The 15,332-nt window shown below is 34.1% G+C and overlaps 1 protein-coding gene across 1 annotated transcript; it reads left to right on the forward strand.

Annotated features, from left to right (window-relative positions):
- Positions 1–1,246: 1,246 nt before the first annotated feature.
- On the forward strand, positions 1,247–4,314 carry LOC104088516 (scarecrow-like protein 6). Its single transcript, XM_070183392.1, has one exon. It carries the CDS (start codon positions 1,698–1,700, stop codon positions 3,960–3,962), a length of 2,265 nt encoding a protein of 754 aa, XP_070039493.1. The 5' UTR covers positions 1,247–1,697; the 3' UTR covers positions 3,963–4,314.
- Positions 4,315–15,332: the final 11,018 nt, after the last annotated feature.

Genomic DNA, 15,332 nt, shown 5'->3' on the forward strand with positions numbered 1-15,332 from the left:
TTATAATTTTAAAGTTATGGGTTCATATCTAATATTTTTATAATTTTAATAAAATTTTACATATAAATTTTTACTCCGCATCAAAAGTTATGGATTCATTTGAACTCGACGCCAAAACGGTGCATCCGCCTCTGTGGTCAACATGAAAGATCAAAAGAGCTGGCAATGTATATAGAACGACATTTTAATTTTTATTTTGGTTAATTTTTGTCGACCAACATGCGCCTAATGATATTCATTGTACTGATTGGCTTGCCTCCCTTTTCCTATCATCTTACATATTTTAAAATATGGTTATGGGGTTTATATTTTCTCTCGATAATCTACCAAGATTTTGCTGGATTTCTTGTCTTTTCCACCGAATTGTTCGAAAATTCCACACTTAATTACTGTTGAATAGGATATTATCAAAAATACAGAGATGCTAATTTGCTAACCATAACAGTGCGCTCCACGAGTTAAATAGTTAGTTTTAACTAGAACCTTAAGAGTTGCTTCTTTATATACATATAGATATATGTACGCACAACAATTTTTAATGCGATTTACATAGGATTTTATATGTGTTCTCCCTCAGGGATTCAGTATTTCGGATGAAGTTTACTCTTATATCATTTCAGAAATGTGGGATTAGTCTATATTAATAATGTGATTTGCTTAAGCTCTGAGATTTAATTTATCCCAATCACTAGTGATATATTTCACTTTATGCCTAATCCTACACGGTTTTAGATGTGGCGCTAGGGCTGTGGCTAGAGAACGTAGAATTAGCAAAAATTATATGTAACAACTTATTTATTTTCCCTTTAAAATACCTTCTCTTTTCTCATCTACGTGTTTTCTTTAACTAAGAATTAAAGAACTGTCTCTCTAAATTTAATTGCTTGAGAGTTCGAAAGTGTCGCCACTCCAAAAACTGTCCATGATTGAGCGCAAGCTAAAAACTAATATTAGCCGAAATTCGACATTTCATCATACAATTAAAATAATATAAGTTAGTTAATCATTCCTGGGCAGCATGCTTAATTAAATAACAGATGGTTGATCAAGATGCTTAATTAGTTTTTGTGGTTGAATAGTAAAGTTTTATGGTATGTGGTATAAAGTGAAAAACCTGTACCTACAAAAACAGATACCTCAACACGCTCCTTTAACGCGAGTATCCAAGTAACCTATAGCAGAAAGATAACTACGTCAACACTCTACACAACTTCTGAAAAAAATTAAAGAAAGAAAAAAGAAACGAAATATAAAACTAAAATGAAAACAAAAGATAGAGAGAGAAGAAGATGAAGTGCACTTTCCTACTTTTATGTGTTGCACGCATCCATGGCATAAATCACAAGGAAAACCAGAGTACTATTATAAGGCCAACAACAAGAACAGAAGAAAAGAAAATAGCTATTTAGCAACATTCTTATTATCATCAAAAAACATTTTCCCACTCTCCACAATCTTGGCTTAGCTAATTTGTCTTATTCTCCAAGAAGAAGAAGAAGAAGAAGAAGAAGTACAAAAGAAGCATCAAAGAAGAAAGAAGTCATTTTGTGGACTGTATGATTGTACATGAATGAGTTTTTCTCTTGTGGGGTGTCCTTAGATGGACATCTTCAGTTCCAATCAAAAACAATTTCTTTGCACATTTTCTAGGTGATATCTTTTGATTTGAGGCCAAAACTTTTGTGGGTATACTTTAGATGAAGGGGATGCCCTTACCCTTTGATTTTGAGGGGAAGGGGGTGTTAGACTTGGACGTTGTGTTAAATAAAAATAGTATCTTCAATTCTTGGAACTACAATAGCAAAGAAAGTTGTTATCTTGTAAATAGTCCAAGTGCTGTACTGGATATTATAAGGAGTCCAAGGCCTGTTACTTCCTCTTCAACCCTGTCTTCATCTTTTGGTGGTGGTGGTGGTGGTGGTGGCACTGCTTCCACAGATACGGCAGGCGCAGTTTCTGCAAACCCATCTTCTAAATGGCAGCAGCAGCAACAACAAGACAACACCACTGCCACCAGTTCCAATGTAGGAGGAGCTGCTGCTGAATCTGAGCTTCTACAAGTTGCTGCTGCTACAGAAGGGAAGAAATGTGGTATGGAGGAGTGGGAAGGTGGGTTATCAGAGTCTGTAATGGCTTCTCCTTGTCAAGAACAGTCTATACTTGGGTGGATAATGGGCGATGTAGATGACACCTCCATGTCTAACTTGAACAAGGTGTTGCAGGTTAGTGGCCCTATGGACTATGAATTCAATGCAGGATTTGGGGTTGTGGATCAAGGTTTTGGTGTTGATCAAATTGGTACTAGTAGTTTCATGCCTGCAATTAATAGCTCTTCTGTTTCAAGTTTTCCTCCTACTACTACCAGAATGAACAGTGACAAGATTGGCTTGCTTTCTAACATACCAACACATCTCCCTCAAAATCCAATCTTTCCTTCATTCTCTAACAATCTTGGCCCAGTTTCCTTCAGTCAGACACAGCAGCAGCAGCCATTTGAGAGCACAGATTTGAAGCCTCAGAGTTTCCACTCACAGTTCTTGATTGACCAGCACCAAACACAGATTCCTCAGAACCCATCATTTCTTTTGCCATTGCCATTTGCACAGCAGGAGCAAAATCTTGTCTTGCCACCAAAGGCGAAAAGGCACAACCCCGGGACCCTTGAACAGCCGGGCTCTCAGATCTCCCAAGGACTGTTTATAGATGCAGGAGAACAGCAACCAACACCATCCCATCAGCTCCAGCTGCTTCCCCATTTTAGGCCAGGAGGACCAATAGGAACAAAGCCAAAGATGGTGGGGGAAGAAATGGGGCAGTTTCATCAACTACAACTACAGCAGCAGCAGCAGCAACAGCAACAACAAGCAATTATTGACCAGCTATTCAAAGCTGCAGAGCTGGTCCAGACAGGGAATCCAGTACTCGCGCAAGGGATATTGGCGCGGCTCAATCACCAGCTCTCTCCAATTGGTAAGCCTTTCTATAGGGCTGCTTTTTATTGCAAGGAGGCTTTACAATTGCTACTTCATACCAACACCAACAACTTGAACAACCCCTCTATACCATCTTCTTCACCTTTTAGTCTCATCTTCAAGATTGGTGCCTATAAGTCCTTCTCTGAGATCTCACCAGTTGCACAGTTTGCTAATTTCACTTGTAACCAAGCCCTGCTTGAGGTCTTGGATGGGTTTGAAAGAATTCATATTGTTGATTTTGATATCGGCTATGGCAGGCAATGGGCTTCTCTTATGCAAGAGCTTGCCTTGAGAAGTGGTGGCGCACCTACCCTGAAAATAACTGCATTGGCCTCACCCTCCACACATGACCAACTAGAGCTTGGACTCACTAGAGAAAGTTTGATCCATTTTGCTAACGAAATTAACATGGAATTCGAGTTTGAGATTTTAAGCATTGATTCTTTGAATTCAACGTCGTGGTCACTGCCTCCTCTAGTCTCAGAGAATGAGGCAATTGCTGTCAATCTTCCTGTTAGCTCGCTTTCGAGCTATCAGCTGTCGCTCCCATTGGTTCTTGGTTTCGTGAAGCAGTTGTCGCCTAGGATTGTTGTTTCTGTGGACAAAGGTTGTGATCGGACTGACCTACCATTTCCAAACCATGTAATTCAAGTCCTTCAGTCGTACTCAAACCTTCTTGAGTCGTTAGATGCCGTAAATGTGAATTTTGATGCACTCCAAAAGATTGAAAGGTTCTTGCTCCAACCAAGAATTGAGAGAACTGTAATGGGACGTTTTCGTTCCCCTGAAAAGGCGCAGCATTGGAGGGCACTGTTTTTGTCATCCGGACTCTCCCCATTACCTTTCAGCAATTTTGCAGAATCACAGGCAGAGTGTGTGGTGAAGAGAACTCCTGTTCGGGGTTTTCACGTGGAGAAGAGGCAGTCTTCGCTTGTTCTCTGCTGGCAACGAAAGGAGCTCATATCTGCTTCAGCTTGGAGGTGCTGAGGAAAAGAAATTAAATTTGCAGTTGCCAACCAACCATAAAAATGAAGGTGCTGCAAAGTCACTTTTTTTAAGTATCTGAACCTTTCAATTTTCACTTGCTAATTTTTCTTGTGGCATAGGCAGATTGTTTCGGTGTTATAAGAACAATCAAACATTATGTTAACTAGTATTTTACTATAGTTCCTTATCTCAGGGTCTGTTTAATTGTGGTATTACTGTCATGGAGCTCTATAATTTTCTGGAGGTAGGCATATATTCGCAGTTTCTAGTTATGCTGGGAACCTTGTTGTACTCTTGGCAACATTACAAAGCCAGAAATCAGAAAAGATGGAATTTTAAATCATTTCGTTGACGTGCTTGTGTATATTGCATTGATTATCTCACTAGCATGACATGCTTTAGTTGTGATTATTTACTTTTAAAATTTTAGTGAAACAGTTGTTTAATTATATGAAATAATCCTTATCGAATTGCACCACTCCTGATTTGGATACTTCTTTAGTTATTCATGGTGAATCTTCTGTTTAAGTTGCTAGTATATGTTAATTGTTCTATCTTTAGCCCTCTGCCAACCTTATATTTGCTCAAACTCTTGCTCTTCTTACAAATTTAAAGATATATCATCTGTATTAGTTGTCCACCTGACCACTTCCTTAACTTGTTCACTGGGATGTATGAGAAGTTACATGAAAAACATCCTCATGTTATACCTTTAGATATAAGTAATAGAGTATGCTAAATGCTTTGAAACCAGAAGTTGACTCAATGCGAATGATGTTCTTCAATTAGCTATCACTTTTGCATATACTTATAGAGCAGATAGAATGTTTCCATCTTCAGTCCATACATGATCATGTCTGACTATTCCAAAATTTTGTGAAATATGGATTCCTAATCATTCTGTTATCCTAGCTTATCCAATCCATCTTGTCCCGAGAATAATGGTGCAGATTTTGGGAACCCTCAATAGATCATGGTTGCGAGTTCATATATTTAACAGTTACTCGAATCTTTTCATAGTAGTAGTATTAACTTCTTGAGGTTTGTATATATTATGGAGAAGGATGATGAAACTGTATTATACATTATGTCATTGAGTGACTTAATCTATCCCAAAGGATTAGAGAGAATGGGTGAAATTTGTTGAGACACCCTTGAGTGAGGCCTATTAGGCTATTAAGGTAAATAAAGTTTCGCTGGGCGAGTTACTCCGTATTTGTGTGTATGAAGTGGTCTAAACACCACTATTATATTTTAAAAAAATACTCCTTTCGGTCCACTTTAATTGATTTCTTAGCCTTTTTTTGTGTTCCACAATATTTGATTTTTTCAGATATTAAGAAGGAATTAACTTTTTTTCTAAGGTTGTCTTGGAGAAAAGAGCCTAGGAGTATTTGTTTTAGTTCCAATAAATAAATAAAGATTAATAAGTCAATTTTATTGTTAATTAATGCTAAAAGGTGAATTCCTTAATATGTATGAAAACAGCCAAAAATAGTTGCAAGGCATGAATTGTGATGGTTTCGAGCGATGGTTGTGCTGATCCTTGAGATTCAATTAAAGTAGTAATGCAAGATCTTAGGATGTTAGAACATGCTCATTTATTAGGTTTGTTTTAAAACAAGGTCTTGTTTGATTGTTGTTCAAGGTTGTTGATGAAAATGAGAACAACCACTTTCATCATTTAAAAGAAATATTGTTAAGAGTCATTACTATAACAGAGACGGTGACGTTCTGACAATGATATTTTACCCTCCTGCTTACTCAATGATTTTCCCTGTAAAAGAGACATAAAATATTGCTTTTAAATCTTTTACTTTAGTCTAAAGCACTTGGGAACAACTGTTTAGACACACATTTCTTGGTCTGTGGGACTCCTTTTGTTTTGAGATCAGTTTATATTTTTGATCGATTCAATGTCAGATTGTACCCCCTCTAGGAAAGTTGGAGGGGGACTACATTAATCCCTTTTCTTTCTTTTTCTCTACCATCGTAATCAAATCGAAAATTGAATTAAATCGACAAAATTTTGAAATTTTCTTGGTTGATTTACTTTTGGTTATTTCAATATTAAAAATCAATGAATTTTGGGTTGGTTTGATTTTAGTTTTAATTTTAAGTAAACAAAAAAAAAATGAATCTCTCTCTATATATATATGAAGTCTAATTTCACGGTTTTAATTCTTGTGTTTCTCTAAGTAATAATGTTTACCTTTATTCATCCATACATATACGTTGAAAGTGTATATATACATAAGTTACAGTTCAATATTCGCAATACGTATGGTCAAACCTCAATTAACTACAAAGAATGATTTTAATATTTGCAAGTGAAGTAAATATTCTCATGTTGCAGTTTGTACGTTTAACTTTCTATATATATTTTTTTTCATAATTAACTTTCTATATTTGATCCATACATTTTAGGATGATTTTTTCCGAAGTAACACCACATTAAACACTGCTCTGCTCTATTTTGTATTTCTGACAACGTGATTTTTCTAACAAGTGGGATGTTATTGGTATTTTTTTTGTTAAAATGTGACTTTTCTTAGTTTGGATTATGCTACAATTTGTTCTGAATACGAAATGCATTGAACGTGGATTTGCTGTCTCTTGTCTAATATTGTCTCTAGCGTGTGCCACATTACCTGTTTTTTATTAGTTGATTTACTTTTTTCTACATTGTCTCTGTTTCTTCCTCTTTCTCCTTTTTTTATACAAATATTAAATAAATAAAACAAGTTGGAGGTTGCATGTATTATCTGGTGGCAAATTGGCAATAACTATTTAATTGTGTGAACCATCTAAAATTTAGCGGTTGAAAAAGTATTTTATTTATTTATTTTAGGATTTTAATAGGGAAAGAGCATAGACGGGTCTCAAATTTAGAATTAGTCATTTAGAATAAATATAATCTTATTATACGTCTATATATATATAAAAAAGGAAAAAGGGGTTTTGCAATCCTCATACTTTGATATAGGAAACACAAGTAATATCAACTTATTATCATAGTGCACAAGCCTATTTTGAGATCTTGAATAACTAAGGAGATGTGACGTTTCCTTATCTTTAAATTTTTTCCTAAATTTGAAAATGAGGGGAATTCTTAATTTCACCCATAAAAAGTAAAGTAATCAATAAATAAATTGGGTAATTGCTTTTCGCGAAGCCATAGAGCACATGGAAACCAAATTATGCAAATGACCGGCGGCGCATTTCGTTTGACACCTAAATAATAGGATAGTAATATTTAATCAGTATTGAAAAGTTATAATTTAATCAAGCATTATTGTTCTATAAAATTTCAATAATAGTTGACTTTAACTTTAATTATCCTTTGCAGCTGACGAGCCGACACAAAATATCAACTGTCAATTTGTTTGAATGTTTTAATCTATGATTTTTAATTATCTAAGACTGATACGGGATCCGAAGGGGGTATATTTGCAATAGGATTATAGTACTGCTCGGTTGTTAATTTAGAAATAAGATATTACAATTTGAATTGCGATGTAATGAGTGTGAGTACAGTAGTCTTTTGGTCTTTGTTGTTCAGTTGAATCTTTTTTTTCCTTCGCTTATTATGATTAAAAATAATTTAGGTAGAAAATTTCTTACATCTTGATTTTTCTGTTATTGAGATTTGGGCAACATGATTAAAAAGCTCAATTAGTCACGAGCTCTGTTACTTTAGTACCTTTCACGAGTTACATGAAAACAAAAAGGAGAAGTCAGTTGGAGATAAATTTAGACAAGTGTTACCAAATTATTTAGGATATATAGGGTACCATGTTTCTTCTCACTGTTAGGAGAGTAGTCAAATGAAAATGACAACAGATAAACCTTAATACAAAATTATACAGTACTTACTAAAGTAGGACCCAATGTGTTACAATGAGTTGTCTCAATCAAAGGGCTCATGCCACATATATGGTTTGATCTGATATTACAGACTATGTTACATGGACTCGACTTATGAAAACATATTCAGCACAAGCATATAAATTGTCAATATAAGTTTAGATCGATTATATAAATTTTCACTGTTCATCTCGCTCTATAATGCTTGTCTTAGTCTAATATTACTTTTGAAAATACTTAAACGAATAATTTTCTAACAATTAAGGATCTTTTTACTTTATACTAGTATATAAAATTCTGATAAATAGTACTGGTACTAGTACTATTATGCGGATTATAAGGGTGTAGGAGAAAATTCAAATAGTGAAACAGGAGGAAGGTGACCCACAATGCCTGGCCATATATATATATAGGAACATAAACAGTACATTAACATGTCCCTTCAACATCAATTTCACAACTCTTCAATGGTGAAATGTCTTTTTCAAATTTTACATAAAATTTGAACTCATCCCCTCCCTCTTCCTATCTTTGGTTCTTCTTTTGGACCAAGACCCTATATGGAATTGTTTTAGTGAGAAGAAAAAAAGCCTAAGATATGGGTAAATCTTTCTCTCACAAAATAAATAAATAAATAAATAGATAAATACTCACCCTGTTATAAGAAATATCAAATTATGGTGGATGTCTACTCTTCCTCCATGATCTTCGTCTCAAATGCTTAATGACATATTCAATGATATATTTTCTATGTTTAATGATATATTCAATGACATATTTTCTTCATTTTTCATGCTTATATAAAGGCATTATAATAGATAGGAAAATATAAACAATTGAAGAAGAAATAAAATCTCTTCCTTCTCTATATCTCCATTTCTTGTTCATGTTTTACTAAATTACTTTTATTTCATAACACGTTATCAGCACGAAGTTCTAGCCAACTAAGTTGCTATGATACGGTCAGTGCCGGTAGCGTCATTTAATGTTAATAACATGGTAAGAACGATGTCGGTATAAGGTGTACAATGCCAATATATATTCGGCCATCACGGTTAGCGTTTTCTAATTAATTTTCAAGTTTCTTTACACTTTGCTATTTATGTTTCCATACATGAACAAACTTGCTTTACGGAAAAGTTTTTCTTGAAAGTTCATCAAATCATGTAAGGATTTTTGGTATAAAGAACGATAAATATTTTTCCTATAACAAGTATTATGTTCCTATGTGTTACTATTAAGAAACACGAAGTGAAGACTATTGAGAGAACATATATTTTTCCTTTCTATTTTATCACATATCTCTTCCATCTTAAAGTGGGATAATTATCACAAATGACACGTAGATTTTAATTGATTATGTGTTTTTCTATATTTGCTTGATACTTTTTATTTGATTGAGTTCAGTTAATGAAAGTTCGCATATGCAAATTAAATTCAATCGTCACCAATAGTGAAAACCCGTCCCATAAGTCTAAAATAAGACATGATATTACCGTGGAGGTATGAATGGATGTGGACATGGTAATGGACGAAATTATAATCGTCATCATTATGGTAATGAGAACAATAATGGCTCTCAAAATAATCCTTCACTTTGTGAAAGTGATGTTTGCCATTAATATGGCATGAGATTTTATAAAGCACGCATGGATTATTATGTTCCATTCCTAAAGTGAATGTGAAAATAATGTGATAATCATTATGAATACAAATTCATTCTTGCAAGAATATGAATGTGCTAGTGGTAGTAAATATACCACACTCACCTCGAGAAGAGGGTTTGAGATGAAATAAGAAAATAATGTCATTATTATGGCATGAATGGTCATTGGTCACGTACATATTGTACGCCAAAATATTTTGGCAATGTGATTATTAAAGGACAACAATAATGCAAGAAACAGATCTTGCATCTAATTTTGACCATGACCATAATGGTATAACTTTCTCTTTAAAAGAGATATTCACCGTATAGATGTTGATGAATATATGATAGTACAAAATTAATTGAAAGCTCTGGAAGAGCCACTATAACTCTGCCTAAGGGAACAATACTTATAATAGAGAATGCAATGTTCTCCTCCAAGTTCAAGAGGAACTTGTTGAGTTTTAAAGATATCCGCCGAAATTGATTTCATATTGAGATAATAGATTAGAATAATCTCAAATATCTCATCGTTACCGAGAATGTCTCTGGCCAAAAAAGGGTTATTGAGAAGTTCCCATCTTTATCTTGTGGCCGGTATTGAACAAGAGTTAGTGCAATTGAGGCACATTCCATCGTAAACCAACAGGTTACTAATTCCAATACTTTTATACTTTGGCATAATCGATTGGGACATCCCAGATCAATTATGATGAAACGAATTATAGAGAACTCAAATGGGCATCCATTAAAGAATTTAAAGATTCTTTTAAATAATGAATTTTCTTGCACTTCTTATTTTCAAGGCAAGTTGATTATTAGACCATCACCAACAAAGGTTGGGATTTAGTCCCCTGTGTTTTTGAAACGTATACAAGGGGATATTTGTAGACCTATTCACCCACCTAATGGGTCATTTAGATATTTTATGGTCTTAATAGATGCATCTTCTAGATGGTCTCATGTATGCCTATTGTCATCTCGCAACCTGGCATTTGTAAAATTAATGGCATAAATAATCTGATTACGGGCATAATTTTTCGATAATCCAATAAGTCTATTAGACTTGATAATGCCACTGACTTTTCATCTCAAGTATTTAATGATTATTGTTTATCAATTGGGATAAAAGTGGAACATTCTGTAGCTCATGTTCACACTCAAAATGGCCTTGCAGAATCTTTGATTAAACGTCTGCAATTGATAGCAAGACCATTACTCATGAAAACCAAGTTACCCACTTCAGTTTGGGATCATACTATTTTGCATGCAGCAATGCTAATTCGTCTCAGACCGACAAATTATCATAAATATTCCCCGTTGTAATTAGTTTTGGATCATGAACCTAATATATCCCATCTAAGAATTTTTAGATGCGCTGTATATGTACCTGTAGCACTGCCATATCGCACCTAGATGGGTCCCCAATGAAGGTTAGGAATATATGTTGGGTTTGAATCGCCCTCCATTATTCGCTACCTCGAAACATTAACGGGAGATTTGTTCACTGCTCGATTTGCAGATTGTCGATTCGATGAGGCATTTTTCCCAAAATTAGGGGGAGAAATTGGTGAAATCAAACGGGAAATTTTGTGAAAAAACCCATCATTGTCTCATCTTGATCCACGTGCCTCTATTTATGAAAAAGATGTGCAAAAGATTATCTATTTGCAGAAAATAGCAAAATCAAATGCCAGATACCAGATGCATTTACGGATCTGAAAAAGATAACGAAATCACATATCCCTGCAGAGAATGTTCCAATCCGTATTAATATCCTTGTTAGACAATCTTCTAGTGTCATAACTAATGAGTCAAAAGCACGCCTAAAACGTTGCAGACCATTGGGTTCTAAGGATCGAAATTCTAGAAAAAGGAAAATAAATGATCAAAATGACATTACGAAAGAGTCTCATTAAAAAACCCATGATTTAACCAATCCTGAGATTCATGAGGATATCGATGAGCCTGAGACTCAAGAAAATAAGGAACTATCAATAAATCTAATCGATATTGAGACAAATTTGAATCGATTGAATATAGTAGTGGATTATGTCTATGCATACAATGTTGCATCTAGCATTATGCAAGATAATGAGTATCTTAAATCTTGATCCGTTGGAGAATGTCGACAAAGACGTGGTTGGCCAAAATGACAAGAAGTAATCCAATCTGAGTTAGATTCACTTGCGAAACGTGAAATTTTTTGGCCTGTAGTCCAAACACCTAATGGTGTTAAGCCTGTTGGCTATAAATGGGTCTTTGTACGTAAAAAAAAAAAATGAGAAAAATGAGGTACAAAGATATAAGGCACGCCTTGCTGCACAAGGATTTTCACAAAAGCCTTGTGTCGATTATGAAGAGACGTATTCTCATGTTATGGATACTATAACGTTCTGTTATCTCATTAGTTTTATTGTCCATGAAAAGCTTGACATGCATTTAATGGATATGGTTACAACCTACCTTTACGACTCACTTGATAATGAGATATACATGAAAAATCCTGAGGGATTTAAAATGCCTGACGCACATAATTCAAAGTTTAGGGAAATATTTTTAATTAAATTGCAAAGATCTTTGTATGATCTAAAGCAATCAGGAAAAATGTGGTATAACCGCCTTAGTGAATATTTATTAAAGGAAGGTTATATAAATAATGTCATTTGTCCATGTGATTTTTATAAAGAAAACAACATCGGAGTTTGTTGTACTTGACGTATATGTTGATGACATAAACCTTATTGAAACTCCTACGGAACTCCAAAAGGCAATTGATTATTTAAAGAAGGAACCCGAGATGAAAGATCTCGGAAAGACAAAATTATGCCTCGGTTTGCAAATTGAATATTTGGCAAACGGAATTTATATTCATCAATATGCCTATATAGAAAAGGTATTGAAACGATTTTACATGGATGGAGCGCATTCATTAAGTACTACGATGGTTGTTCGACCACTTGATGTGAATAAGGACCCGTTCCGACCTCAAGAAAAGAATGAAGAGCTTCTTGGTCCTGAAGTACCATATCTTAGTGTAATTGGTGCACTAATGTATCTTGCTAACACTACAAGACCTGACATAACTTTTTCAGTTAATGTCTTAGCAAGATATAACTCTGCTCCTACAAGGAGACATTGGAATCGAATCAATCACATATTGCGGTATCTAAAAGGGACTACCGATATGGGCTTATTTTATGACAATGATTGCAATCCCGATCTTGTTATTTATGTCGATGCTGGATATTTATCTGACCCGCACAAGGCTTGATCTCAAACAGGCTATGTGTTTACATGTGGAGGTACTGACATATCTTGGCGATCGACTAAGCAATCAATGGTGGCTACTTCTTCTAATATTCATGATGAGATAATTGCTATTCATGAAGCAAGTCGAGAATATGTTTGGTTGAGGTCTATAATACATCTTATTCGATACAAATTTAGTTTGAAGTGTGACAAACTATCCACAATTTTGTATGAAGACAATGCAGCATGCATAGCTCAATTGAAGGGGGGATTCATAAAAGGATATAGAACAAAGCACATTTCACCAAAGTTATTTTTCACACATGATCTTCAAAAGAATGGTGATATCAATGTGCAACAGATTCATTCAAGTGATAATATGGCTGATTTGTTCACCAAATATCTACTAACGTCAACCTTCAAGAAACTAGTGTACAAAATTGGGATGCAAAGGCTCAAGGATGTGAATTGATGCTCTCATCAGGGGGAGTCAATACGCGTTGTACTCTTTTTTCCTTACAAGTTTTTATTCCACTCGGTTTTTCTTGCAAGGTTTTTAATGAGGCAACCAAAAAGTTTATTTCTAAACATGTGTACTCTTTTTCCTTCACTGGAATTTTTTTTTCTAATAAGGTTTTAACGAGGCACATTATCTACGGACATTCAAAGGGGAGTATTATAAGAAATATCAAATTATGGTGGATGTCTACTCTTCCTCCATGATCTTCATCTCAAATGCTTAATGACATATTCAATGACATATTTTCTATATTTAATGACATATTTTCTTTACTTTTCATGCCTATATAAAGGTCTTATAATAGATAGGAAAATATGCACAATTAAAGAAGAAATAAAATCTCTTCCTTCTCTATATCTTCATTTTTTATTCATGTTTTACTAAATTACTTTTATTTCATAACAAACCATTTATTGTTAAACAGCAGTAAGTAATGTGATAAAGCATGACAGACCCTTTATCAAAGGAGCTGCATCGGCCTTAGGGTGGTCCAAAGCAGTCAATAAGTCCACATAAAAGGCCAAATTAAACCCTAAACCACAAAGTGTTGCACTAAGGTTTCAAAGTAGCATGTAAAATTTAGGGGTTTGGTTTGCGGGATAAATAATATGTTTTGGGATTAGCTCTCCCACTTTTCATATGGAATAGCCAATATTATCATTTTAGTATAAAATTTATCTTGATATTAGCAATACCGTAATCAAATATGGGATAAGTACAATTTCAAATTCTATCCCAAAATTAGTATTCTTATCTCGGTAATCAAATCACCCCTAATAATATTTGAGATAACCAGGTTGGGATCCATCTCTCCTCTTGGGTTCGAAGGGTTTATTGAGAACCTTTTGCTAGGAGCTTTTATCTAGTTTTTTGCGGCTTATCAGGTACAAATCCAGATTAATTGAGCTAGTGAATTTTGAACTGAACGATTAAATAAAGAAAATAGTATTTGAAATTGAAGCTATCAGTTAATTGTACTTCAAACAGCAATGATCATCCTTTAAATAGATTCTCTGCCTGCCCTTTTTTCTTTCTTTCTTCACGTAAACTTTTGAGAGACACTTTGTTTCTAGCTTTCCATGTGACACCGTTTCCAGTGCCCAATTTGAGCTTGTAGGGTTTCCTTACTTTTTTTTACAAGGCTAAAACTCAATAAAAGTTGTGTACAAGTTTCAAGTGCTCTTACAATTTCCTATTCTTAGATTCCTCGTTTAGGAAAATGAGCACAAAAAATTTACAAAAAAGAAAGAAAAAGTAAAGCCAAAAGAAGAGAGGAAGTCCAGAAGTTTGGAATTATCATTGATTCAAGCTAGTGATCAATTTTCCTTTTGTCTTTTCCCTAATTTGATATCAAGTTTGGCTCCCTAATTCAAGCTACGAAAGTTATACTAGCATTCTAGAGAAACATAATTCCTTGTTGATGATGTAAAATAGTACTCTTCTCGCCCATAATAAGTACTTTTGGTCTTTGACACACCTTTTTAAGAAAATACTAATTTCTGGAAAAAAAAATAAGTATTTTGACTAAATTATTAATAATTAAAATTTACATATTGTTAAATTGGCACATTAGGATATGTAAATAAGGATAAATTTTGAAAAAACAAAGTTAATTCTTTCTTGATTATATAAAAGATCACTTATTTTGAAATAAAATAAAAAAATAAAAAAATTATTTATTATAGACCAGAGGGAGTAAAAGAGTAGCCAGTCATTTTTTTCTTTTTTCTTTTTTAATACTACTATAATTTAGATAAAAGGAAAGAATTTCCTTTTTATAGAATTTAACTTCTACAAACAGTAGTGTAACTGCATAGTATACGTATGAAAAGAGAATGAAAATTTGGTAGTGTCAATTATTAAATGAGCTCGGTAATGTAATTTCTTGAAAGCTCATTTAGCAGAAACAAAAAAAGACTATTGCTAATGGAAACCTTTTATTAAACCAATGCCGGGTCAAAGATCTAATCATTATAGGGTCTTTGGTCCTCTTGGAAGTTGGAACAAAAGTGAATTTGTTTTTTTATGAATAAATGTGCTTTAGAAAAAAGTGAAAATTTCCCAAAGGTGAAAAGGATGTTTT

Source organism: Nicotiana tomentosiformis, chromosome 1 (assembly GCF_000390325.3).
Source record: "Nicotiana tomentosiformis chromosome 1, ASM39032v3, whole genome shotgun sequence".
Taxonomy (NCBI): domain Eukaryota; kingdom Viridiplantae; phylum Streptophyta; class Magnoliopsida; order Solanales; family Solanaceae; genus Nicotiana; species Nicotiana tomentosiformis.

Bases quoted from the DNA above. Each gene is read 5' to 3' on its own strand.
- LOC104088516 (XM_070183392.1), top strand. From the start codon at position 1,698: ATGAAGGGGATGCCCTTACCCTTTGATTTTGAGGGGAAGGGGGTGTTA.